The sequence below is a fragment of the Chaetodon auriga genome, chromosome 7 (genome assembly GCF_051107435.1).
Source record: "Chaetodon auriga isolate fChaAug3 chromosome 7, fChaAug3.hap1, whole genome shotgun sequence".
NCBI classification, from domain to species: Eukaryota; Metazoa; Chordata; class Actinopteri; order Chaetodontiformes; family Chaetodontidae; genus Chaetodon; species Chaetodon auriga.
In genome coordinates this window covers 15,394,927-15,418,419 of record NC_135080.1, presented here as the reverse complement: position 1 = coordinate 15,418,419, position 23,493 = coordinate 15,394,927, and the positions used below count along the sequence as shown (strand labels likewise).

The window sequence follows — 23,493 nt, the reverse complement described above, 5'->3', positions numbered from 1 at the left end:
GGCCCTCCCCCTGTAAACACTCCGGCTGGCTGTGTTTGCTGCGGCACTCCTCGCATGGATGGAGGCTTTAGACGAGCAGCAGCATGCTCACAGGCACTGACAGCAAGGAAAACCAGTAATGAAACGCACATTAGGATCTGAGCAGAGATGCGCCATGCTGGGAGCGGCGTGGTGAACGTGTGCTTGTCCCGGAATGAGCCGCCGACCTCCGGACCGGCGCGGAACTGGACGGGACATGAGGACAGCCTGGATCCTGACTGTGACCACTCTCATCACCGCCCGGGCTGTAGCGGGAGCACCGTTGGTCCTGGAGCCAGAGGTAGTCCCGTAAAAGGCTTCTGGTTTTACGTCCAAACTTTAAATAAGACCATGTGGCTTTGTGTTGAGCGACTTTAAGACGTCTCTGCGGTCAAGTTGACTCCAAACATTAGCCAGGTCGCTATCTAACGTGTATTCGTGAATGACACAGAAAATGAATGATTATTAGTTTAATCTGTAGCCCATATAACATTAAATATGCAATATTTTCTTTTCATTAATAATTTGTGCCCATTTCGGTGTCACCTTAAGAGAGCAAGCTTAGTTTATGGTAAAGGAAATTGTTACCACTTGAATACTTTCTACGTATTGCGTTTAGTTATTTATTAAGTTAGAAAATAAGAAAATGGATATTTAAAGGAGGAAAATTGGTTAATTTTGCAGTTATTACATGTCTGTACATACAGTAATGATATGTGGAACCCCTGATGGAAACAGCAAATCGCAACAAAACAAAGGAGTTAAACTGGATTATGTCCCTTTAAAATGACATGTCCATGTAAAGGAGCAGTTTTCTTTAAGCCTGTGTCGATAACATCACAGAACATCTCTGAAAACTGAGGAAAAGTTAAAAACTGTCTTGGGAACTGCTTCCTGATCATTTTATTGTCTACAATAGCAATCCATGTGACCATTGAATGACATGTTTAACCACACATTATAGCTGCAAATAGTGACTCACAAGGAGCCCAAGCCCACAGGACAGTACAGCTATTTGTGTGTGGTGTTGTTTTGGGACATAACCGTTTAATGGCCTCACTGTGGTTTAGACTGCAGTAGCTTCATTTCACCGCTGTCTCTGCTGGCCGTCCATAAGTTATACGTTCATCAAAGCTGTTAGAGCATATAAAACGATGATCTTACATGTGTTTCTGCAGCCTCACTCTTACAGAAAACAAAGCCTTCTGGCACGTTTCGGAGAGACAAAGGGACATTTTTAGTGCACATTCCTGTTTGCTGTAGCACATCTGTCATCTCCTCAATTTTAATTTCCATCCCACCTTCACCACATCTGTAATCATAGCTGCGCCTGCTGTTGTCTGAACATGAAACCCGCTACATGCACACCAAGGGCTGTGATTGAGAGATGGTAATATCAAACCATCAACATGGTCGAATCCCAAACCACAATGCGACATCTGTTGTCATGTATCCAGTTGGCTCAGTTTTTGTACAGTATTTTATAGCCGTCAAACTTCAGAACTATTCTCAGCTTGCATGTTTGCATGACATTCTTGTGAAATAATAACTAGGAATTTTCAGGGTCACCCGAGGGGTTTCTCTCTCTTAGGGGTGGTCCAGATCTATACATCTGCTGTGGCAGCTGACAGCAGCTATGATAAAAAAAAAAGGGGAACTTATCTTTCCACTTTTATGATTTCTCTCTTTCCCCCCTCATGGTGAGGTATGCCTCTCTGGGGATTTACCACAGTGTGTTTTATGAGATGCAAAGTGTGACAGTGTAGGTCTGTAAAATCATCCACATCATCCCCAAGCAAGCACTGCCTTTTTACAGAAGGGCACTAGGATGCAGTAATGATGGGAAAGCAGTTTCCTGTGGGGTTGATGTGTTTCTCTGAAGCAGTATTAACAAGTGTTGTAACAATTGCAGGTTTTTCTGGAAAAGTACGGCTACCTCCACCAGGACAACCACATCCACAGCGCGGCTGAGATACAGTCAGCTATCTGGTGGGTGCTTAAGATGATCTTCATCTATTAAAGCTTAACAAGCTAAAGAGCCTGTGAAACTTCATCACAGAACCTCTGCTGGGCCAGTGTCAATGTATCACAACAGAGATGAAATGAATGTGATGTGATTTTAGAACAACCATTAGCTGCTTGTGTTCATCAGGGGGAAGGGTGGGCTCGTTGTGGGATGAGCCCCGGGGCTGAACGTCAGTTTCAGGGCAGTAAAACACACCCTTACCTCTGCACTGGGAAACCTCCCCTGAACCCTCACTGAACCACCCAGGAATGTGGAGAACCTCGTCCCCTGGCCCTCGTACTGACTGTACTTTAATGGAAGCTGATTGGAAAGCTTTGATATTACTTGTTCATCTCATGGAGAGCAGATGTAAATGTGCCTTTTGTCTAAATCTGGTAACTTAAGATCATTTTGATTGCTAATTCATGTCAGCTGCCTCTGGTAAACAAAGTAAAGGTCAGGAGTCAGGACTGAGTTTATTCGCTAAGTATGTGTACTCTTACAAGGAATACCACAAAAAGCTGAAGAATGGTAGAGAATAAAGGAATTAAATTAAATGTACGTCCTCGTATTCAAAACAATACAAACAGTGCAAAGAATCCATTGTTGAATGAATATGACATGATGAACCTTCTGAGCCACGAAAAGCCAAACGTGTGTCCAGCAGGAGCATCATGCAAACATTTCCTCCCTCTGCAGCGAGTTCCAGTGGCTGTCCCGGCTACCTGTCACAGGTGAGCTGGACGGCGCCACCCTGAGGCAGATGTCGGAGCCCCGCTGCGGGGTGTCGGACGAGGGCAGCCAGCAGATCTGGGCTCAGAGGGTGAACGCCATCTTCACTGGAAGGAGACGACCACAGCGCCGCAGGAGGAGCTCTTCTGCACAAGGTGCTGTCGATGTGTGTGTTTCTGAGTATCTATAGTGAAGACCGAACTGAGATCTTTGCCTCTGTTTGCACGCTGTGGTGTGTCTCATTGTCTTGTATGTGGAGGTTTTGGGCGTCCTGTTGTGGAGCGGTCATAAAAAGCCAACAGTGAACTGGGAGGGTCCACTCCTGTAAACTAAAGCATAGAGGCGAGGGGTGCAATTAAAGCTGGTGGACTGTCTGATGTTCCACACGTCAGCTCGGATGATTCCTGCTTTTAGCTGCAATTACACAAGTTCGTGTATCCTGCGCGTCATCTTCGCTGGGTTAAAACCTTCACCTTCAGTTTTCTCAGTAGCGTTTTTTATCTTTAGGAGTTTCTGGCTCCTCTGTGGTTTGAGAAAGAACAACAACACATCCTGCAGCTCCAGTTTCTCCAGTTTACTTCCTCTTTGGGCTCTCTTTGTCTGAGCAATTTCCTCTAAAAATCTGCATTTCCAAGTTATGTTCTTTCACAATACCACAGCTTTCCTTTGAGGGTTTACTGAGGCTCTTGTTGGAGATTATCCTAATTTTCTGCTCTAAACACAGCAGCGTTCATTGGTGAGCAGAATGCTGCAGTTTGCCCTGGCCAAAGACTGCAGGATTTAAAGTGTTTAACGGTGGTTCACGGTGCAGCTGAACAGCCAGATTTCTTGCAGACTGTGTGACATAACTAAGCACAACGTCCTCCACTCCAAGCTTAGGAGAAAATCCTCAAGAGGTGTAATTTCTCCTCTCCTCTAAACATGTGTGGGAGATATTGAGAGGAGCTGGGGTGATTTTTTTTGACTCTAATGGATCTTTTTTTTTTTTAACCCTGCATGGGGCAGGTGGATTTTTGCTCCTGCTGTTTGTTTGTCTGTCTGTACATTAGCAGGATATCTCAAAAAACACTCAATGGCTTTTTAATGAAAATTGGTGGAAGGTCCAGAGCACAGGCCCAGCAGTAAAACGTTATTTCTCTCTATGGCTCTGGGTCCATTTTCACCCTGTTACATAGAGTTACAGGTCCACATCTGTGCCTTTTATGACTTATGTTTTCATCTCTCTTGTTCTCCCTGTCCCTCTATGGCACTGTCATTCCTCAGCCTCCTGTGTGAATGAGCGGCAGCAGCCCGGTGCCTCTGGCCTCACGACGTGTGAAGCCTCTGCATTCCTTCCTGTCACTGACGAGGTTGGCTAATGTTCAGGGAATGCAGCGGTGGCTGATGTTTGCTGCTGCCTCTTCGTGTCAGTACCTGACATGTTCGCTTGTGGTAAACACATCCGCAGCTGACTGACTGGATCACGTTGTTTGCCAGGCTGGCTGGTTGTCTCAAAGGCCAGATATCTCACTGGCTAAATGAGTGGATATCTTGCTGAGTGACTGACTGTTTGGATGGATTACAGCCTGTTCTCGATTAAGGAAACAAGTCTCTGTCCTTACTCTTGTCCCAGACATGACTCATATGTAGCTGTATTATAATGGCAGATACTTTTACACCCCCAGGTCGAGCCTCTTATATATCCACTGTTGTTTTTCAGTTGTTCAGTAACTTAATTGTGAGTGGCAGTGCAGCGAGGCTGTGTAACCACCTCCTTGCACTCACACATTAGTTTGCTTTGTCAAACAGTGGCAGCAGATAAAATATATGTCTGCCTGTGACTTGAAGAATGTTTACTGGAAGACTTTCATGTTTGGATAGAACATTTGGTCTAAAAGATTCACACTGGGTAAATAAAAATTGTCTTTGTAAGGTAAACAGTGAATTACTCAGTGCTTGGTGGCAGTAACATTTGATTTGCAGGCCATGATTGTGTATAGCCTTTGTTTATAGGTATGTTAGTGGCATGGCTGTTTGGATGGAAATGCTGGTTGGTCTGTCCACGACTTTAAGTTCACGTTTGTAGCTGTGAGTGAAATGTTTTGACAATAATTGGATGGATTCGATTACATTTGGTGCAAACATTCACATCTCCCTCAGGATGAACTGTAAAAACCTTTCATCTCTTTTCATCACCGGGTCAAAATTTCAGTTTGTCAGTTTTACCTTTGTGACTGAATATCTTTGAATCTAATAACAATCCCATCAGCCTCAGCTGCGGTTTGCGTTCAGTGCTAGTTAGCTATGTTAGCACGTAACACGCTAAACTAAGATGGTGAACACAGTACACGTTACACCTGCTAAACACCAGCATGTTAACATTGTCATTGTAAGCATGTTAGCATGCTGACATTAGCCGTTCGCAATACTGTGCAGCCTCACAGAGCTGCTAGCATGCAAACTCCTCTCATTACTGCATATTAAACTATAAATGTATGATTCAAATGCTTCCTTGCAATTTAAATTCTACTGCAGTCATGATTTGTTGATTTTTCAGGTATCAGTCCACCAATAACCCTCGTAGCTTACAGCTTCTCTCTCCAGTTAGGACACATGCGACCCAAACCATCCATGACTTCAACTTAATGCTTCACTCTTTGAGCTGTGTGTCCTTGACAGCTGACATTGGCTGCAGCCGGCCTGCAGGCCACAGCAACATGCAGAGGAGTCAGCCTGTTTATTCACTCTCAGCTGTGGTGTGATGTGATTTTGTTTGGTGTGAACATGGCTGCCTCTGAGCTTCCTGGAAACTGAAAACAGACCTTGACTTGTGGTTGAATCTGATGGTCATTCCCACTGATATTTACAGAGCCCACATTCCACCACCCTTGTCCAAGATAAGCGCCATAAGTGTGCTAGGTGTGTGTGTGTGTGTGTGTGTTTTCAAAGGTGTGCACTTATGGGTCTGTGCCCTGCCCATGGAAACTGTTAACCACTTTATTGGTATTTCACAACATTTTACCAGTATATGCTAATTTGACACTATTTCTGCTGAATGCACAGATTGTAGTTTACTTGATTACAGGACAGGACTGCACTTACTGATTATTTTCATTCTCCATTTAGATACTCAGTAAATGTTAGCGTGCTAAAATGCTAACATTGTGAACGTGGTAAACATAAGCAGGTCACCGCTGTCATTGTGAGCCTGTTTGCATGCTGACCTGAGCAACAGCTGCGTCAAACAGCCTCCAAACTGACACCAGTAACAAACCAAATCTGTCTGCACCTCCACAAACAATAAGTTCAGCTATCGAATGATCTCGGTCACTTCCTAATGTGTGTGATAACCCACCCGCCCCACACTGCTGCTATAGAGGGCATCATGCTAATTGCTTCCATAAGGGAAGTTGGGGAATGTCTTGTGTATCTGACTTCCTGGCTTCTCTGCCGTCCTCGGGGACCCTTTACTCTGCGGCCGTCTGGGATGGAGAAAGGCGCCTGAGCTGTGCCGAGAATGCAGATCTGCACACATCAAGTGGTGACAAGCCCGATGTGTATTATTCAGCTGGGACTGAAAAATGAAGCTGGGTTGGGAAAACAAGGGAGTGTTCAAGTGTCCCTCTGACTCTGCTGAGAACTAGACCAGATATCAAACTGGGTAGAAATAGAAATGGAGGCTGTGATGGCAGTGACGTTACTCCTGAGGTTGAATTCTGACCGTCTTGTATCTCATTTTCATCCTTCCTGGAATGTAAATCAGTAGGATGACTGTCATTCACTCCCATGCGGTTACAGTGAGACCCTGGTGCCAAGATTTGCGTCGAGCTGAAGCATAGAAACACACACCGATGTCACTGCCAGAGCCATGTCTTAATGGCTCCAGATATCCAGATACGGGTGCCGTTGAGCTGTAACAGTAACAGTATGTAGCACATACCTCTGCTTTATCACCCTCATCTCTCGCATGACTCTCTGCTGTATATTATTCAGCCGAGCACATATGGCATCGCATTAACCTGACCGCCTCAGTCCCCTGTGTAAGATTGAGCAGAGGTGTGTAACGCAGGCATGTGTGCAGACCTCCCACTCACATTAGGCCTCCACATCGGGGCAAACATACGACGGCTGTGTCTTTAAATATTTTGACACCTGTAAGTGTTCCTGAGTTATTTTGCCACTTTTTAGTGCAGCCTCAGATGGGAAAGTATGTGTAAATGTATGAGGCCCTTGTGGTAAGTCATCTAAAGTGCCTTCTAAACCTTCGTACCACTATAAGTACACATACTTTTAAAGGGCAGTGCCCTCATTTTGTCTGAATTACTGCTGCTGCAGTGGTTCTGTGGTTGTTTTACATTTTTTCTGTGTGTCAGACGGACTTGTACCCACATACCACCTGTTTTGGTTGAAAATAGAAATAAAAAGTCTTAATGTAATAGTCAGTTTCTCTATACAGTTTTTTCATAAAGAGCTACAGTCCAATTATCCTTTGTCAGAAAGTGTTCCTGTGGCCCTCATTTATTTATTATTCAGAGTAAGATTATTTTAAAGAGATATTCATCCTGCACTGTAAGTTGATTTGAGATTTCGTCCTGGTATAATTTAACAACTGAGCTATCTAAAATGTGTCCACTGTGACTCAGGAGCCTCCCCCCCCCGCTGCCTCTCCCTTAAGGTTCATATTATCTAATGACTGTTTCCTGCGAGGCAGCCTCTCTGTCTGCTTGTTGTGAACGTTAGCTGCATGCTTGAGAGCTTGTGTGTGTTTGCTGTTACGTTTGCTTTGCGTCCCGATTGCTACATATGGCAATCCAATGTCTATATCGAAGAGATTAGCGTTTTGTAAATTACAGAACGGTTGAATTGAACTCCCCCCTTCCCTCTCTCCCCCGAACACATGGGAGATTCTGACATTTGCGACACATATAATTATATCTAAGCTGAGAAACCACAGACACGTGTTGAAGTAAATTGTTTAGTCGAGTGTGTGCTCACAGTGCTTGTTAGTTTACCCAGCTGCGAGCTAACATGCTTAACATCCTGTCATTTTGGCTTTGCCTGTTGGATGTAGACGGGCTCTACTTCAAAACATTTCATCTGAACATGGGATATCTGGCATCCGAGTTTATAATGCAGCCATGCAACATGTAAATACTCCTCCAGTGGATAATACTAATAAAAGAGGTTGTTTGAGAAAATAGCAGTGATAAACAAGTGATGAATTCACTTTAAATGTCAATAACAAAACTAATGGAAATGCAGGCATGAGTTCAGCATCTGCTGCCACATTCCTGCTCAGAGGAAGACTGCCAGGGATTTTCTGTTGGTTATCTGGTGACTGGAGCTTTTCAGCAGTTGCACTGACTGTAAGTCTGTGATGAATAAGATTGTGAGCTTCATACCTGCATGTCTCATCTCTCTGTGTGTTCTCCAGCTGAGAAGTGGTACAAACGTCATCTGACCTACCAGATAGTGAACTGGCCTCGCCACCTGCCTCTGGGCTCAGTGCGGCTCGCGGTGCGCGCTGCCTTCCAGCTGTGGAGCAACGTGTCAGGCCTGGTGTTCCAGGAGGCCCCCGAAGGTCCCGCGGACATCCGGCTGGCCTTTTATGAGGGAGACCACAACGATGGGGCCGGCAATGCCTTTGATGGCCCAGGTCAGGGACAGCCACACACTGACTGATCATATCTGTGTTTTCATCTATCAAGGAAGATTTGTCATAGATTTAATTAGTGTGTGTGTGTGAGAGAGAGAGATGGTTGTTTTGTGTTACGATCGTGTGTCTGTAATTTGTTCTCAGATCTCTCCTGCAAAAGAGATCTTGATCCCAACTTCCTGAATGAATAAAGCTTTACAAGTCCTACTGTTTATTTGTACACAGTAACAGGATTACTGCGAGTCCACCAGATTAAGATAATAGATTGATTAGACACTCTGTACTGGCCTGAATTACACAAGTTTCCATGACTTGTAACCACCATGTTAACCGAGGTCAGGTTTGTTTTAGTCCCGTATGACTGTTGAACTGAGCCTCTAACTGTTTCCCTCCTCTGACCCTCAGGAGGAACTCTGGCTCACGCCTTCCTGCCTCGCCGCGGTGAGGCCCACTTCGACAGGGCGGAGAGGTGGACGCTGAACGGACACAAGGGACACAACCTGTTCATGGTGACCGCCCACGAGATTGGACACACTCTGGGACTGGAGCACTCCCCCGTCCGCCACGCCCTAATGTCACCGTACTACAGGAAACTGGGCCGCAGCCTGGTGCTGAGCTGGGACGACATCATCGCCGTGCAGCAGCTGTACGGTGAGATGATGGTACTTTTTATGGTGATCTATCCAACCCCGCAGCCTCCGGTTTGTTGTGTCTTGTCCGGATTCCTGCAGCTACTCAAGGGAGCTCTTGGTGGAATGGAGTGTGTGGTCTCAAGGTCAGGAGGAGTGTTAAACATAGCGCCTTCACTGGACACACAGATATATTTTTACAACTTTTTCCTCAAGTCTGAAGGGCCCTTTAGAGGACAGATGACAAATGTCTCACTGTCTGGCCTGAGTTAAAGATGGTGAAATGAGGCTGCAGTTTAGAGAGAAATGTTATTGGATTACGTAGGATGGACTGCATGAATGACTGACTTGTTATGAATCCAGACTGTCTTTGAGGAAACGCAGAAGTGGAGCCTTTTTTGCTCTGTTGCCCGTTAAACCAGGAGTCGTGGCACTGAGCTGTGAAAAGGCCGGAGAGGCAGCCCTAAAGGCCACCACCTGCAGACACAGAATGAGAATCAGTAGAACTGCAACGCCTGATGAGACTTCCCACAGTTCGTTCAAGCTGGTTTTAAAATGAGAGTTATGAGAGCAGTGTCTTCCAGGCTGTTCACCTTTACCCATTTAAGCTTGCATCACATTCAGAGTTGTAGTGAAACAAAGCACACAACTATGAATGTGATTAAAAGTCCACAGCAGCATTATTTGTGAAGGGGATTGTTGGAAGTCTTAATTTATATAACAGGGAGGGAAAGAACAGGCGACTTTCTGCGGCCACTTCTTGACCATAAAGAGTTGAAACAACATCTTTTCTTTTTTTTTCTCATTAACAGCGTGAGGAAGTCTGTTCTATCAGCTTCACTTCTGTGGCCTCTGTGCTGCTGGGAGAAGTAGGCTTTAGACTGAGGGCAGCAGAGGTGGTGTGGGCGTCACAACAATACAGACTGAGTGACTTCATCTCTGGCAGGAGGGCCGGGCTTCGCTCCACACTCAGCGGCCTGTCCATGTGTTATTATTACCAAACAGCCTCTCGGTGCTTCACACAGCGCTTACCTGGGAGTTTTGTGTGATAGATTGCTGGCGTTGTTGCAGAGGGTGGGAGCATTGCATACGTCTTTGCGTATGACAAATATAATAGTTTCTGTTGACTGTGAGCGTGCTGACCCTCCTGGCATGTGTCAGGCACGTTCCCACATGTGCAGGGTTCTCGTATTGCTTGTGTTTTTTTTCCTGCTGCTACGATACTGATTTCACTGCAGCAGTTGCACAAGAGCACATCTTTCTACTTTGTTTGCACCCAAAGTAGCTCCTGCAGCTATTTGACCCTCCTCTGTGATGATGTGGTGCTCAAGGTGCAGAAATGGTTTGCCTGCTTTGACCCCGAAATGTGGTGTACAACAGCTGCAAGTGAAGACACAACACTCTGCAGCAATGTTTGCATGGCCTCAGGATGTCCTCGCTATCGTTTGGATTATTCAAATCTGAATTTGAGATTCAGCCCAACAGAAGCTTGCCGGCGTCCATATGCCTCCTTTTCTGTTTAATATCTGAGTAGTCCCATCTGCTCTGCCTCTGGAGATACTCTGGCCTCAGCTTCCTAAAATGGTATTTGCCAGCCTTTTCTCCTCAGGGCCTCCCTTATTCACACTGGAATTTAAAAAAAATACAGCAACTGACCACACGGCCAAGCAGCCGCTCAGACTCGCATTCTCGTTTTCAGCTCAATAGCCACAGCACTTAATGCCACTTTGATATATTATGTGACCACAGATACTGCCATTAAATTAATAGCCACTAATGAGCAGCAGTTAGAACAGCTGATTAGGTTTCAGTCAGTCATTGAGCTGTATGTGTTTTGCTTTTAAACTGAAGGCTGAATGTTTGCTTATCAGCGTTTAAAGGAAGAAAAGAGAGCTCACTCTCGCGCTTATCTACCTGATTTCCACCCTGCGGCAGTAATTTCTACAAACTGCAGCTGCTCCCACCTAAATGTCAAGCAGCTCCACAGACAGACATGGACAGGAACGGCAGCTAACAGGACCTGCCAGCACTGGGAGAATGTTACATACAAAGATATGAGCTTCAGGCAGTGTGTGTGTGTGTGTGTGTGTGTGTGTGTGTGTGTGTGTGTGTGTGTGTGTATGTGTGTGTGAGAGAGAGAACCATTCCTGGTGTTGGCATTGTGATCTGAAGAGAAGCAGATGTGAGACAGCCTGACTCTGTCAGTCTCCAGAGCTCCTGACTCCCTCTGATTGCTCTGCGTCAAGAAACATGAAAACCCTCAGAGCGTATTTAAGAACACGCTGGCGGTGATTCTGCCTTATAAGACGATGTACATCCAGTGTGTGTGATGAACAGCAGCGGTGGAGCAAGTGTTCTGCAGCCTGTTGCACCAGCTGTGTGTCAGCTCTTAGCCTTAACTTAACTGAATTTAGCCTAGTTATAACATGAATTGTCTCTAAATTGTGGATTATGCGTGATAGAATAAAAGCACCACGAAGAGAAGTTACAGCAGGAACAATTAATTAGTTGAGATTTGCCCCGACAGTAGTCAGAATTGTACTTGCTAATGCTGAAACAGCACTTTCTCTGCCACACCACATCATTTTTTCATGAATTGCACGCCAGTTAATCCAGCACAGATCTAATTTATTGATATGACATTTCAATATTAATCTATTTCACTATGATGTGCTGCCATACCAAGAGGCTCATGCCAGCCAGAAAGCTAATGCACGCTGTAACCATGATGATTCAACTCCATCTTTGATCGTTGGTTGGCTTTCTTATGATTTCACACCCAAACAAGTTAGATCATGCCGCAAGAAACGAACTAGTAGTGACTAAGCTTCCGGTGTCAACTTCACACCCTAACTTGGCGGAGAAAATAGTGAAAATGTTATCAGATATTATTAGCAAAATGCACTGAAAGTATAAAAACTTGCTCCCTGTGAGTGTTATTGCGTTAGATATGTGTGATCAGTACCCATACATTAATGTGTAAGAAGCTTTTTATTGTTATCATGGAGCTAATTTGAACAATTATATATAATGTTAGGTAACGCCATGCAGTCAAAAGTACAATATGTCCCATTGAAATGTGCTGGGTGAGGTGGCATAAAATAAAAATAAAACAGCTCAAGTTAAGTACAAGTACCGCAAATGTGCACTTAAGTACTTATAATATTAGAATACATGTACTTTACCACTGGTGAACACAGGAACAATATGGAACTCATAATAGGAAATAACTTATTTTTCCACACAAAATGCTGATTTGCGCACATTATATTACATTCTATATATTGTCTATGATGTTACAGATGCCCAGAAGTGTACTTGTATGGGTTTTGTCAGTTTTCTCTCAGTATACTGTAATGGTGAGTTGTGGTATCTTGGAGTTCTTGCACCACTGATGAATGTAAACAGAGTGAAGTCAGACATTCAGCTCTTATCTTACACTGCTCTCTCTCTCTCTCTCTCTCTCTCTCTCTCTCTCACACACACACACACACACACACGCACACACACAAAGCCGGGCAGCTGTCTATGTGCTATCCACTGTGGTGTGTATATATCTATTTTTCCTGCTGTCTCCCTCCTGTTCTTGGGTGTGCTGATTTTATCCACCTCCTACACAAATGTTTGTTCAGCTCCTTGCAAACAAAATGGCTGTAATCACGTCTAAAGCACCGTCGTTTACTCTTAATACTTCGGCATGTTGCATGTTGGGCTCTTTTTTTAAGTGCTTGAAATTCAGAAAGTTTGTTTAAGGTTCCAGTGTGCGCTCTATCTAGAGTGCTTTGTTTATTTTCTGCCCAGTACAATGTCATCCATCAGTATGCATCAACCCAGCCACATCCTGTAAAGGATGATTTCAATGTTAACATTAGCCAAGTCCTGTTTTGGGAGAAGCCTGCACTGTTTGTCTTTCCATGTGTTCCCATGCTGTCCAATTCAGAAAACACTTCAGCTGCTGTCGGCATGAAAAATTAGGCTGATCTGTGTCACTGTAGGTCTGAAATAATCACCTCTATAGAACCACACTATTTGTGGATAGACAGCAACCTACACAATGTGATTATATGACAGGAAGTGGATTCCTCTTTCATGGCCTTGTCTGTCACCGTTTAATTCACAGTTGTCCTGCTTTGTTTTTGCCCTCAGGTAAGCCATCAGGCGATCGCCCTGTGAGGCTGCCAGGCCAGGTTTTGCATGCTGCGCTGCAAGAGTGGGAGTTCACAGAGCTTCACAACGGGCATCAGAGCACAGGGCAGCCTCTCTACTGCCAGGGTGTCTTTGATGCCATCACTATGGGTGAGCTCCAAATGAAATGTTATTCCAGAATAACATTCAGCCGTATCCGTCATGACTGTGGGCACTGGCGTGGCTTCAAGATTAGAAATATGATCCTGCACAAGCAGAAGAGATTCCTGTTATTGTATTTGTTTTATTTCAAAGCCATGTTAAAGTTAAACCAGTTAGTTTTCATCCAATTATCTGTTTTCAGTATACAGTTTTTAATTTTTCTGAAGCTTTCAACCACATTTCATGTCTTTATACCCTGTGACACATGACACATACTGCATGACAACTGAGCTCGCTGTCTGCTGATGAAGACCATGAGATGCACTTGAAAGCTCTGGAAAAAGCTGCTACATTGAACTTTGTCAGGAAGGTCAGGAATGAAGATCTGTAACGTGGCACATATATATTTGTGTTTGTGTGCATCCAGACCAGAATGAGACGGTGCTGGTGTTTCGGGGCAGCGTGTACTGGACGGTGTCGGCTGAAGGTGGCGTGAGCGGCCCGCTGCCTCTCCGTCAGCGCTGGTCCGACCTCCCGCTGGCCATCGAGGCAGCCGCCTTCTCCCCGCTGGACTCCAAGTGGTACTTTTTCAAAGGTGCTGCTTCGCTGAGCTCATGAATGTGACTCACACTTCCTTTTAAAGACATTCACTAACCTGTTGCCTAACCTCATGAACCTGCCACCCAAAATAGATTCTATTGTGCCTATTTAAAGACTATACTGCACTGAAGCCTCAGCTGTAGTTGAAGTAGCTTCACCTGTGTGCTTAAGGCTGGTAACTTGTTTGAAGTTATTGCCAAGGTTAACTTTGCTGCTAAGGGCCAAAAACCTGACACTGATTCTACTTAATCTGCTACGTGCAGAACTGTTTTAGGGATGCTCTATGATGACACAATTTATATTCCATAAATCACCTCCATCTTTTTCTTTGATCTTGTATCTTGTAAAGCTTGACTGTTCTTTCATTCGTCCTTGGCTGTGAAGCACTTTATGGTAGTTTTGAAAGGTGCTTTATAAATAAATGTCTTATTATTAGTGATACCAAAATGATTAATATACATCCAAAGTTATTGCTGACTTATGGAATCTGTCCCTTTGTGTTTTCCCCCTTGTTGATGTGGTGTGCAGGGAAGCGGATGTGGCGCTACACCGGCAGTGTTCTGGACAGTGGCTTCCCCAGGCAGAGCAGTGAGTTGGGGCTGCCTCGCCACCCCGACTGTGCCTTCTATTACGCTCCTCTGGGTCACATGGTCGTCTTCAAGGGCTCCCGCTACTCTGTGCTGAACCTCAAAACCCTGCACCAAGAGCCCTACTACCCCCGCAGGCTGACAGACTGGACAGGTGTGCCACAGGGGACCAATGGGGGGCTGACCCGACCAGACGGACGTCTCTACCTGTTCAGAGAACAGCGATTCTGGAGGTTTGACCCAGTCAAGGTGCGAGTCACCAGAGAGGGCCAGTGGGCCAAGGATCTGAGCTGGACTGGTTGCAGCAGAGCTCCTCAGAACAATAATATCCTTTGACCAGCAGAGGGAGCTGTAGGCTTTAGATAATGTGCAATTTGTTGGCGTATCCTGTAACATAAAGGTGCTTGAACACTTTCAGCCTGAACCCACATTGAGTTTATGTATTACAAAAGGAGCCGAGCTCAGCGAACTCCTGCCATGAAGGGATTCAACAAAAAAAAAAAGACACCCATCTGGTTTTTACATTTTGAAGCACATTTGGTATTTCTACTGCTTTAGTATTTATAGAGCAATGGATATTACTGTATATGGATGTGCAAGTATAACCTCATTAATACAGATAATGGCGTGACCGTGCTCTCTCATGAGAGCAGAACTGTTTTACGTTGGCTTTTAAAACAATCCTCTTTTCTCTTGTAGTATTTGCACACTGACAGAGAAACCAAAATGTTTCCATCATCTCTTCTGCAGTGTCACTAACATGTGTAACATATTGTATAAATGACTGCTAACTTACTCTGGTCTGTGATTGTGTGTTTCCTGCTTTTTTTGCTTGCTCGTGTAGAAGGCCTGAACCTTTGTGCCTTAACACGCTGAGCTTCCAGCACTTTTCTGATTCACGTCTGTCAAAGCAGGTAGTAGATGTGTAGGTCAAACTGTCTGGATAATATGAGGAACACATCCTGAAGTGTAGCAGATGTGTATTGCGATGGCAGTTGAGTGGTGGATGTTATCACAACGGTGATAGCTTTGTCGACATTGTGATGCATTCTCAAAGAGAGCTGTAGAGTATCAGTGATTCTGGGAAACCTCCAGTGTTCACCTCTGTGCTTCTCATCCCAGTGGAGGAGTACATCACTGCAGTACATCACTGCAGGCGGAGCAGCGGCCTGTCAGTGCACATGTGGATGGATGATAACTCAGCTCACTGTACAGTACAGTTCGATATTACATTGACGAGGAAACGTTTCCATCAGAACACACACAGTTTGCCTTCATCATCTGACCACAACAGAAAGTGATTTTATTCATTTTTCTTTTAATACTCAAGCCTTATGACATTTCTCTGCATGGCGGAACATGTTAGACACTAAGTAGCCTCGCAGTTGACGCTCTCTGAACGAGCACACTTGCTTTGTTCCAGTAACGCCCATTTACAGTAAACAAACACAATCACACAGCCAAGCTGGCCGGCACACCCACAGCGTCTTGTTGAAGTGTGAGCAGCCGGACAGGAGCGACTCCTACCATACCACCTTACATGCGTTTGATCATGCATTGGCCATATGTGTAACAGAAGTGAATAACAGACACAGGTTTACAATTGGAAGTTTTAGTCACAAGAAAAGATGTTATGGAATTGGAGTTGAAGTCATGCAGTCATTAAATGCATAGTATTTTCCTTTCCTCACATGATACAATATTATCTTTATCAGACTTGTCTCTAAACAGCTATTCTGACTACACTGATCATGAGCACTGTGGGTTTGACGGCCATCTGTTGGAACTGATCAGTTCAATAGATGGTGTATTAGCTGAGGTTTCACTGTGGTTAATCTGTGCTGATCCCTCAGCTTACTGTGGCCTTACAGTAATCAACTTTTCTGATGTCTCAGACCTTACATACACATGGTTAGATTAATATTAAGAAAATCATACTACAAGATATTCAGGCCCAATGTTCTCTTAAAGTAGTTATTCAGGAAATCATAGTAACTGTAGGATCTCTGTGGATGAAAAGAGAGAATATTCATTCCTCTTCAGGACAGTAATTTGGCCAGGTCTAGTCCACCACTTACACATTGTAAAACAAAAATGCTCGAGCATAGATCATTTGAAGTGCGTTTAAAAAAAGCCACTGGGATATACTTTCACTATGTGAGGCCTGGCCTCAGAAGTGTAATACAGACCCACAGTGCTGCACGGTGGATCAGACTAAATCAGGTTTCTAATCACGATCAACAGAGACATCAAAGAGCGACTTCACGCTGAGATCATCTTCATCTGTTTCAAGGGCAATTGAAGAATAAGACATTACTTTCCTAGCTGAGAACAGAAACCTAGCCTGGCACTAGTACCCTGACAGTTGATACAGAGACATGTTTTGCTACTCACAGGGCTACATTTTAGCACAATAGCTGCACAAATCATTAGTTGGATCGAAATACAAGAGTCATTTTAATATTGAGCAATATTACTACCTGCACTGAAATATCACTCCCTGTGTACCGCTCTCTTGGCAGGTCTGTTAGAGTAGGCTTTGGACAATGACTGTATAATGTGGAAATGAATGGGATGAGTCAAAACACTTAAAGACTTCAGACACTAATCAGTGGAAAGTGTCACCTGTAGCTGAACTTTGGTTTTGTCTGTATTCCACAGAACTCCTCTTTAAGGGGTTTCTCACCTTGCCCAACCTCTCTGTTTTCTCCTGTGCTGTGATTATTACCACAGCGTGCAGTGTAGCGGCAGGAATTTAGATGAAGAACTCGTCGACTGGCTCTTCATTGTTTGTGCGTGCTGACAGCAGCTCAGCAGTAGTCCTGCTCTCCACCACGGGCCCTCTGGAGGGGCTCTGTCCTGCTGCCACAGTCCTGCTGCCACAGCCCTTCTTGGTTGCATCTGTACAACCGGCGGAGCCCCATGTCCTGGAGGGGCACTGAGGGTGTATGTGTGTCCCTGGCAGACATTCAATGAGCTCCTTGGCCAGACCCTCACCAGCTGAAGCCCCGACAGCTGCAGGCCTCTCAGAGCGGAGACTCATCAAAAGGTCCATGGAGGAAGAGCGAGCAATTGTTTTGACTGCTGGACCAGAGTGTGTAAGTGATACAGGGACTCCTGTGTCTACGTTGGTCTCTGGCTCCTCCTCCTCTTCTTCCAGAAGGAGATGGGACAGAGAACGGGTGATGGAGGGGCGCAGAGGAGAGTCAGGGTGATTGGTGGTTGAAGGTAGTGCTGGGCTGCTGCGCTGGGATGAGTAACAAGAGCTGCCTGGAGGGGTGCTGCAGCAGCTTCCTGATCCCAGGCTCTCTGCTCCACCACCTCCTCCATGAAGCTTCTCCAGGACAGGGTCACTGCGTGGTCTGTGGCCTATCGACAACCAAAGACACATCGAGCAGAGGAACAAATGTGGTGAATAATAAACCTTTGCTATACTGAACTCAAATATCATTGAACATGAAAACAGCTCAGAGTGATTTCTCTGTGCAGTGTCAACTCAAAGTGTAGGCGAGTATTTTGATAAATTTGTTTTTAATTAAGAAAGAAGAAATGTGTTGACAAATAAATCACCATGGGTGGGCTTTAATGATTTTGAATACAAAGTTATGGCTTTGTCAAATACCAGGGACTCTTGGGCCAGAGAACATTATGTGCACATTCAGTGTTATTCATCCCAATGCACTGTGTCTGTATCTTTGAGGTCTACCAAACGTATGGAATGCATTTCCTTCCTCATAAAATATGTGCAAAGCCGATAATTTCAAAGTACTTTCTTGTTTATATTCATGTCCACTAGTTAGCAGTCTTCTTCCTCTTCTGCAGATTCCGGAGTTCAGTGGAAAAGTGTAAAACCATTGGCGGGAATGTGTATCACGTCACCTGCGTCCTTGTGCGTATAAGAGACAACAAAACAGGGACCCAGCCGCTAAAAAAGTTCCATGTTGCTACTAGAGGCCAAAAACTCCAGAGAGTAACACAAAGACTTCACACTTACTTGGCAAACTTTCCATGTCTCTGATTCATTTTGATTTGTTAAACTGATTATGATTACAATAAGCCTCCCACATAAAAACCGTCATTTAATACATATGTGACTGGTGGGAAAAAATTTAAAATACTTCTGTCATGAGTTGAGTCAAATCATTCTGGCTGACTTGTAGAGACCCGTTTCACTGCCAGTATCGTGTCCTCTCCTGCTGCCCCGTCCCTCGAGCTCCGTGCGAATTTGTGCCGACCAATATATGCAGCAGATATAACACACTGTCGAGCATCTTAAACCCTGTGAACACAGCTTTTACTTCTGTGCACTTACCTTGTCTGTGCGTTTGCCAGGGCAGGGGCATGGTGAAGCTGCAGGGCGACAGGCTGTGGCCCTGCACTGAGCTCCTGAGTTGCATTCCTCGAGGGGGAACGCTGGGGCAGGTCAGGGGGAAAGCACAGGTCAGAGGTCGCTGAGCTTGAGTTGGGGTTTTCACCTGCAGCACAGAAGGACAGGAGGAGCAGGATTATGATTTACACCAGGACTAGAGAGATTTAAGCAAGTTAAGTAACTTGACAGAATTAACATTAGAGCATATGGCTATTGTGAGAGCTTTGAGTTGGCTCTGCCAAGGACAGCAACTACATGCCTTTTTTGATTTGATTGTCACACAGGATGAACATGATAAGTGTTGAATGGATGATGCTTTATCTTATGGGGATGGTTATAATAGATGATTTTAACACCAGCTGAAAGCTTGATTTGATTATTCTGAGCTAAATAAACACAGACAGTCAACTCTGATCTGATCACTCTATGGTGTGAACAGGCTGAATAGCTCTGACTCTGGCCTTTTGGCTTCAACAATACTTTTTTTTTTTTGGAGATGATTGATTTCATTGGGCTCTGTCTCATCACGTTTGTGTTACATGACACTGTTAAAAACTTAAATGTGAGCACCAAACAATAACATTTGAGAAAACAACTACCACATATAAGACTAATATCATGAGTTCCCTCACCATCTTTATCATTTCACGCATAATTGTATTTGGACACTAATCTAAAAGCCTCTAAAATAACAACGCACCTCAGTTGGCTATTACTATTACTATTACTACTACTATTACAAAACCAGTCAGAATTAATTTTCAAATAAAAAATCCTGGCATTGATCTTGTAATACTTGTAATATCTGGACAGTATTATTTCTATTATTCTATTCTATCATTTCTCTATTTCCCTATACATCTCCACAGATGTTCTATTATTTCTAAGTATCTATTTCTATTTACACTGAGGTGTTTGAACAACATCTGGTGATTTGCATTATAAAAACTGTGCTTTGCATGCAGCAGAATAACTGATGTTGTTTGTCTTTTTACATTTGTAGTTCCAGCTGTATAATGTGAGATAATTGTCAATGGGAGAAAAGCTTCTCCTTTACTAATTTCAGCTTAAATCATCATTGTTTGTTTAGCATAACATAAAATGAAAAAATAAAACTGAAAGACAACACATTGCTTCCTTTCATAACAACTGCTGTTTTCTCTCCAAAGCAAAATCTTTAGTCTCCACAGAAGCCTGGCCAGCTACAGATTGAGTAAAAAATCTCCTGTTGTACAAATAACATTTCAGCAGGACGAGATCCTGCTCTCTGGACTCTGTATGTTGTGAGATGATTATAGAGTAAACCAACCAGCAGACTGCTGTGTGTTTACAGTTAATGTAGGGCTACTTCAGACCATGATTTAACCTGACATAAATCAAAGGGAAGCTTTTCCTCCATTATACCTAATATGTGAGTGCGGGACAGACTGACAGACTAAAAACACACAACATCAGTCATTATGCTGACTGTGACACATACAATTAAACAGCAGGAACTGAACAATCAAATCCACGCTACGCTAGACATCAGGCAACATGAAACACACTTGACTTTTTCAACAAAAACCTCTCATCATTTCCTGATGACAGGATAAAATGAGGACATTGGGTGCATTTTTAGCTGCACTTACCTGGAAGAGAACTTTGTTGCCATCCAGGTCTTCTGTCTGCCAGCGGGTAGTACTGATGGGGGTACAGGGGTTGGGCAACAGAGGGACAAGCTGGCCAATCTCTTCCACACTGAACTGCAGCACGGCAGAGCTGCATGGCTCCACCCGAACCCCTGGTGACAGTTGTTTTAAAGCCAACTGCAGGCACAGCCCAGGCTCTGTGTGGGGAGGCCAAATGAGGGCAACAGATATATAGGAGAAGTGAATGTAAGGGAGTGTATTGAAGGAAATCTCTTTTAAAAGCAGAAGTAAAAAAAAAGAGTTAGTCTTGTTTTGAGGATTTCATCCAAAATACAACTGATACTTTCAATACTGCGAAACATTTCATGTTGTCAAGATCACTGGATGCAAAGATGTTCTGTAGACAAACAGATTTGCATCTTTGCATTGGAAACAAGTGACTTTGTGTCATTTCACTGCCCAGTTACTTTTCTAGATATTATAATAAAAGATAAGCTTTAAAGCTGGAATTGTTGAGGCTACTATGTTAAATTTTCATTGCTTTAGAATACAAACATGACAAAAACCATAGTGCAACACTACAAAGATGTACCAGTGTGGAGAGTGAACCAGCAGAAGCCTGTCTTCTGCTCCTCCGCCTGTCGCTGCAACACAGTCTCATAGAGCCTCACAGCATCCTCATAGTTGTCATATCCACTGTAGAGCGTGACGCGCAGTATCTCTCCTCCACAGTGCACCGGTCGAACCCCCCACACAGGCATCCCTGCACCCAAGCTGTAGAAGTCTCTGCTGGGCAGGAGGTAGGGCCGCATCAGTGCACTAGCAGGAGAGCTGCTGGAGGTGATGTGGATCCCTCCGGCTCGTCTGCTGCAGCTTTCTGTGTGGTGGTACTGCCAGGGCGGGCGCTGAAAGAAGTCCAGCACTTTGAGGATTCGCTCCTCTCCATACGCCTCATGGAGGAAGAACGTGATGGCCAGAGACGGGTAGCCTGAAACATTTTTTGGCAAAGATTTATTCTCAATCAAGCTTAAATAAAAACAGATGCAATTCTAAGAAGAGAAGCTCATTCTGGAATGGCATGTTTACACCATACACAGCGCAAAAGTAATATTCAGTTAAGAGCGAAACGTCTGAGGGGGTTGCTGACATGAACGGAAAGTTGAAATGGTTGAAATTCCCGTAAACATGTCTTGTTCTCACACATGGAAATAATTTTTTTCCTTTTTACGGAAAATATACACGTACAGAACGAGCGGTGAGGTTAAATGCAATGGGACAACAGGGTTTTTTTCTGCACCTCTGCCAGTGAAATACCTGAGACCCCGACTGTATAACAACATGATTGTACATAAAGGCAAGATCACACAGCAAGACTCCTTACCTGTCACAGGACAGAGGCGCGTGTAACTTCTGAACGGGGAGGCCCTCTCCGACACGTGGAAGATGCGGAGGCTCGGGCAGAGCCAGCGGAGGAGGCGATCCAGGGTGTGCTGCAGGAGCAGGGAGTCTCCAGGGTTGGCCAGCAGATGCAAGTTCATCAGCAGGAGCTGCTGCTGCCGCTGCTGCTGCCTGACCCGGCTGGTCATGAGCTCAACTGGGGTCACACACACACACACAAACACACACCACACGAACACGCACAAAGATATTTTAGTCAAAATAACTATCCAACTGCATTATGGGAGGTGTAGGATTTGAGGTTTTTGGAGCTTGACTCATATTTGGGATATCTAGGCATCCATTACATCAATTTTGACCATTGTTGTTTGCAAGTTTATCAAAGTACCCTGTAAATGACAGGGTTGCCATGAGTGGATGAATACTTACTGCCAGATGATGACATCCTGCTGCAGTCAGATCTGAATAGGATAAGAAATAAAATAAATAAATAAGAATACTAAAAACGAGTGATTGCTGCGCAACATTTTGTTGAGTTTTACACTGGAGACCAGACAAAAATCTGTCTCCATCTCGTGGCGGTTGGTTTGGAAAGCTGCCCCTTCACTTTGGTCACCATGACAACCTGTTGTTAGCTAACATAAGCTTAAAAAGTACATTTCTGAGAAAATACCGCGAAGAGTTCAACAATTACAAAACGCTGTGGCAAAGTGCTGAGAGGTGTAAGCAAGTGCTAAGTTTCTGCTTTCAAATGTCAGCCCCCTTCACACTATCTGTCTTGGACAAAATTAATTTCCATTGTGGCTGCGGCTAACGAGGCGAAGTTGGCTAGCTAACATTAGCCTGAAGCTAACGCCAGGCGACCGTTGACTCACTCGGCAGTTTCAGCCCCGGAGTCCACGTTTCCATCGTCGGCTCTCTTCAACACCGCCGCTCTTCGAAACATAGTCCGGCACACCTTTCACATTTGGCCGACCCTCCTGCACAGAGACTTTGGGCGGTGTTTGCAGCAGTCCGGACTGAGAGTGAAAAGCATCCTGGCTGGTCTCTTCCCACAGCCTGCGCCTCAAAAAATGGGACTCTTACTGGGACAGTGACGTCACCAGGCAACCATACACCGTTATGTTAAACTATAAGCTCTGACTTATCACCCCGTCAGAAAGCGCTGAAACTGGAGGAGCCACCATTCAAGTCGAGAAGACATGCAATGCTGGAAAGAGTTCAGGAAGTTGCTGACTTAAGTCTGGGCGAAAGGGACCAGCAGAAGTTGTGCTGCTTTTCATCTAAAGCCGCCTATAATAACACGGAGCAGATGGCATGCGTCTAACACCATGAGAAGACAAAGGAGACGGAGCAGACGGACTGGCCTGATTTAAAAGTGCAGGGCACGTATGGAGGAGAGGCCCTAAAGCCTGGAAATTAAAGACATTGTTTGTTAAGACCTTGTTAAGAGCATTAAAGTCCTCAACAGCTCGCTGCTCACCTTCATGTGCGGACACTCAGTGTGTCGTTTGATTAAATACTTGATATGCAATTAAACCGTGGGACTGTCAAACAATCCTGATTAAAACCCAGATCATTATGATGAAAACCTGTCTCTTT

General features: G+C 44.5%; 2 protein-coding genes across 2 annotated transcripts; one reads left to right on the top strand and one right to left on the bottom strand.

The window, feature by feature from the left end:
* Positions 1-12: 12 nt before the first annotated feature.
* mmp28 (matrix metallopeptidase 28) lies at positions 13-15,289 on the top strand. Its single transcript, XM_076734732.1, has 8 exons — positions 13-319; positions 1,931-2,007; positions 2,723-2,910; positions 8,169-8,390; positions 8,796-9,041; positions 13,166-13,315; positions 13,734-13,901; positions 14,435-15,289. The coding sequence occupies exons 1-8, from the start codon at positions 194-196 to the stop codon at positions 14,827-14,829; spliced, it is 1,572 nt and encodes a 523-aa protein (XP_076590847.1). The 5' UTR covers positions 13-193; the 3' UTR covers positions 14,830-15,289.
* Positions 15,290-15,772: 483 nt separating this feature from the next.
* fam124b (family with sequence similarity 124B) lies at positions 15,773-22,978 on the bottom strand. The gene is made up of 7 exons (XM_076734415.1): positions 22,767-22,978; positions 22,321-22,352; positions 21,875-22,087; positions 21,086-21,481; positions 20,494-20,690; positions 18,806-18,968; positions 15,773-17,862 (listed from the first exon to the last, which is right to left on the bottom strand). Exons 1-7 carry the CDS (start codon positions 22,835-22,837, stop codon positions 17,249-17,251), a joined length of 1,686 nt encoding a protein of 561 aa, XP_076590530.1. The 5' UTR covers positions 22,838-22,978; the 3' UTR covers positions 15,773-17,248.
* Between the last annotated feature and the right edge of the window lie 515 nt (positions 22,979-23,493).